The sequence below is a fragment of the Atta colombica genome, unplaced genomic scaffold, assembly GCF_001594045.1.
Source record: "Atta colombica isolate Treedump-2 unplaced genomic scaffold, Acol1.0 scaffold58, whole genome shotgun sequence".
Lineage (NCBI taxonomy): Eukaryota > Metazoa > Arthropoda > Insecta > Hymenoptera > Formicidae > Atta > Atta colombica.
Genome location: NW_017259548.1, coordinates 1,965,511 through 1,969,044, shown reverse-complemented (window position 1 = coordinate 1,969,044; position 3,534 = coordinate 1,965,511). Strand labels below are relative to the sequence as shown.

General features: G+C 26.1%; 1 protein-coding gene across 1 annotated transcript; it reads right to left on the bottom strand.

Annotated features, from left to right (window-relative positions):
• Positions 1 to 1,160: 1,160 nt before the first annotated feature.
• Positions 1,161 to 2,699, bottom strand: LOC108692072 (protein UXT homolog). The gene is made up of 2 exons (XM_018200181.1): positions 2,599 to 2,699; positions 1,161 to 1,634 (listed from the first exon to the last, which is right to left on the bottom strand). Exon 2 carries the CDS (start codon positions 1,617 to 1,619, stop codon positions 1,179 to 1,181), a length of 441 nt encoding a protein of 146 aa, XP_018055670.1. The 5' UTR covers positions 1,620 to 1,634; positions 2,599 to 2,699; the 3' UTR covers positions 1,161 to 1,178.
• Between the last annotated feature and the right edge of the window lie 835 nt (positions 2,700 to 3,534).

Genomic DNA, 3,534 nt, shown 5'->3' with positions numbered 1-3,534 from the left:
ATATCATTATGAAAAAAATATTTTATTTACTTATATAAAATTATTTATCAACAAATAGTATATATGTATGAAAGGCAATTATTTTTTACATAACATTATGTATTTACCTTATTATTAGATATTATCTATTGATGATAGAACCTTATTTACCGATAGAAGTTTATATAGAGCCCCTATGTAGAAAATGTTTTAATAACTTTTTTCTTACTTATCTACTTTTTTCTTATCAAAAATATAGATTATGAAATAATTTATTATTATAGTATAATAGTATAACGCGTCTTTAGGCTTATAATAATGCAACTTTTTGCATTTGTATCTAAACAAAAAATAACATACATTTCAATCATTAAATTATGGATTTTTTATTATGCAAAAAAAATTAAAAATTTATTTTGACAATTAAGATATATTAATATTATAAATGTAAAAAATATAAAAATAACTTATAATTAAAGAAATAGTTTTTATAATATTGGATATATCAGCAATTCAGTTTAGAAATTATTACCCAAAATACTATTTAACATCTTCAAGAAGATATTTCTAAATCTCTTGCTTCAAGGTCTCGAAGAGTTAACAAGTGACTAGATTGTATGTGAACATTCTTTATATTCAAAGGGGTGAATAATATATGCATAAGTATACTGGTAAACACTTGAAACAAATTAAGCTTTTAACTTGTAGACAGTATAGCTCAGAGACAGTTTAAGTCATAAAGTACAAGATGCACATATGAAGAGAGAATAGGGAAAAATTGCTTGGGAAGGCTACTTTCATATATATTTGCATAAGTGGCTGCATCTAAAATTTGATAGAGGAAACAGAAGGAGCACTTTTGAAACGTATCATCTTATCTTGGTTAAGAATATATTAAAGATGAGTTAGACGAATTACATGAAATACTATTTATTAATGATTTTAATTACTATTATCTTTAACATAAATGTGTCTTAAGATTATAATTTTAGAAAAGTAGAGCAAAGAATGTTTGAAAATAATATATGAAACTTATTGTTTTATGAGTTTATTTAGAAATATATAAAAATAAATTACAACTACCACATATATTCACCTCATAAATATGCAGAGCATGTTTCTGTTATATAAACAAATAACTAAAGTTATATTTTTAAGAAATATTCTTACATTAAGTCGGTTCTTGTCACAACGATATTTCAAATATTTACTCTCATTCCTTGCAAATCTCTAATAGCAATAAGAATTAACTTAATATGAGCGTTAGTTCTTGCAATCGCTTTCCGTAAATTCGCTATTTGTTGCTCAAGTAACGTGATCCGTATATTTATAACGATTAAAGCTTCATCCAAAGTGAATTCAATATAATGTCCTAAACCAACATCCAATAAGATCTTGGAAGCATCTGGAACGTGTGCTTGAATAAAGAAATTATTTCGAATATCGACTTTGGTCTTGAACCCAGTTTTTTCAACATTTGTATTTTGAAACGTCATTATCACTGATTTCAATTGTAAAAATTCGGCGACGTTAGCATTTTTAGTGTTAAGTTTTTCGGCTAGTTTTGCAAGATCAGCTTTCAGCACATCATTTATGAAGGTCTCAAATTGTAAAATCTTCTGTTGAATTTGTGGATCCATAATTAAGCTCTTGCACTATAAAATACAAAAAATGAGATTAGTTTACATATATATAAAATGTAATGAATGAAAAATTCAAACATTAAAATCAACTAATATATTAATAATATATATGTTAATAATATGTTAATAATCTGGTTAATAAGGCATTTCTATTATAAAATCAGACAACGGATGTCTTATTCATAAGATTAAACAGTCTCCTGCACTGTTGTGTTCGATGGAAATTTCCTGCCTTTTAAATTCTTCTTCAGTCTCCAAAGATATGAAAATCGCGTGGCGAATCTGGACTACAGACAAGATACTCCAGTATTTTTCCATCGAAATTATGACATGTAATTTACATATCTTTGGAGATTTGTACCCTGATTTTATTTTAATTTTTAACGACAGTCGATATCATTATATTGTGGTTACATAGATAGTATACTTGGTAAAAAAAGCTGGGCAACAATAATGTAATGATACTGAACTATCATTACAGAATAAATATACTGAAGAAGAATCTGAAAGGCAGAAAATTTCCGTTAGACACAAGCAATGCAGGAGACTGCAAGTGAGTTTGATTCCAGTAGCAAGAAATTTTCTGAATAGAGCATCCGCCGTTTGGTTTCACAATAAAAAAGTGCCTTATCAACCATAATTATTAACAAGTTAGTTAATTCCAATGTCTGAATTTTTCATCCGCTACATTTCATTTGATTGCTCCTCCTAGTATGTATAAAGAAGCTTGTTTATAAATAGATTTAAATAATATGATGTTCGAACGCGCAAATAAATAGAAATAAAGATGCGGTATACAATTGTGTAGAGGTGTAGAGTAAGAAATGAAGAAAACAAATTAAAAAATAATATGTATATATTAAACAAAAGAACGTCATCAAACATATCTCGCTAAAAAAATAGGTTATGTCACATCTAACAATTATGCATGTTTTGTTTATATTTTGTTTTGTATAATGATACCAATATCACTCACATTATCGGATTTAAATTAAAATGTGCCAGAGTCAAAGAAAATCAAACTATAAATCCTTTTAGTAAACACAATATTTTTACATTATATTGTGATAATCTGACCATGCGTCGCATTATGCGACATTTTGATCTAACGGAATCAACAAACAACACGTTCAACAACACGTTCATGATGAAGCAACAGCTGCTAAGGAAGATTCCGACTAGATTCTAGTCCGTCGATTTTTTAGATAAAAAAATGTTTCTTTAAAAACCATTAATTCTTGTTGTATACATTTTCCTACTTTCAATTATTTATATCAATAATTTTTTATACCATATAGTATAAAAATACATCAAATATTAACAAAATTTATTCTTAATTTACTATTTTTAATTAAGTACGTATTTATATTTGTACGTATTAATATTTGTTTTTAACTAAATGCTTTGATATAAAATAATTTTTTACGATAAAATTTATGTAATACATATAAACATTGTAGCAATATGAGAAATTCATTAAATTATTAATACGTAAAAATATAAATATTATATTATATATTTGTTTACATGTTTTGATGTTAATTAGATGTTTTAAATTTTAATATTTTTGATAAAAATATTATTTATAAGTTTTGAGAAAATCATTTATATAAGTAATGTTAGAATTTACATCTCTCAGTCTGAATTCTATATAAAAATATAAGATTATAAGACCATTTAATGTCCACCTTGCTGTAGATGATATTGCTCATTTTTTTCCGATAACTTCGACATGACGTCGGCAATATATCGTCAGAAGTCTTTTGCATAATTTTATAGGATGCTGCTCGATTATATAGTACATGCACAGCGTACCTGATGTGCACCTGAATTGGAAGGTATATGTATAATAAGCAGATTCTTACAATAAACACACACAATGTTATAAGTTGCATTCTGCATATTTTATATA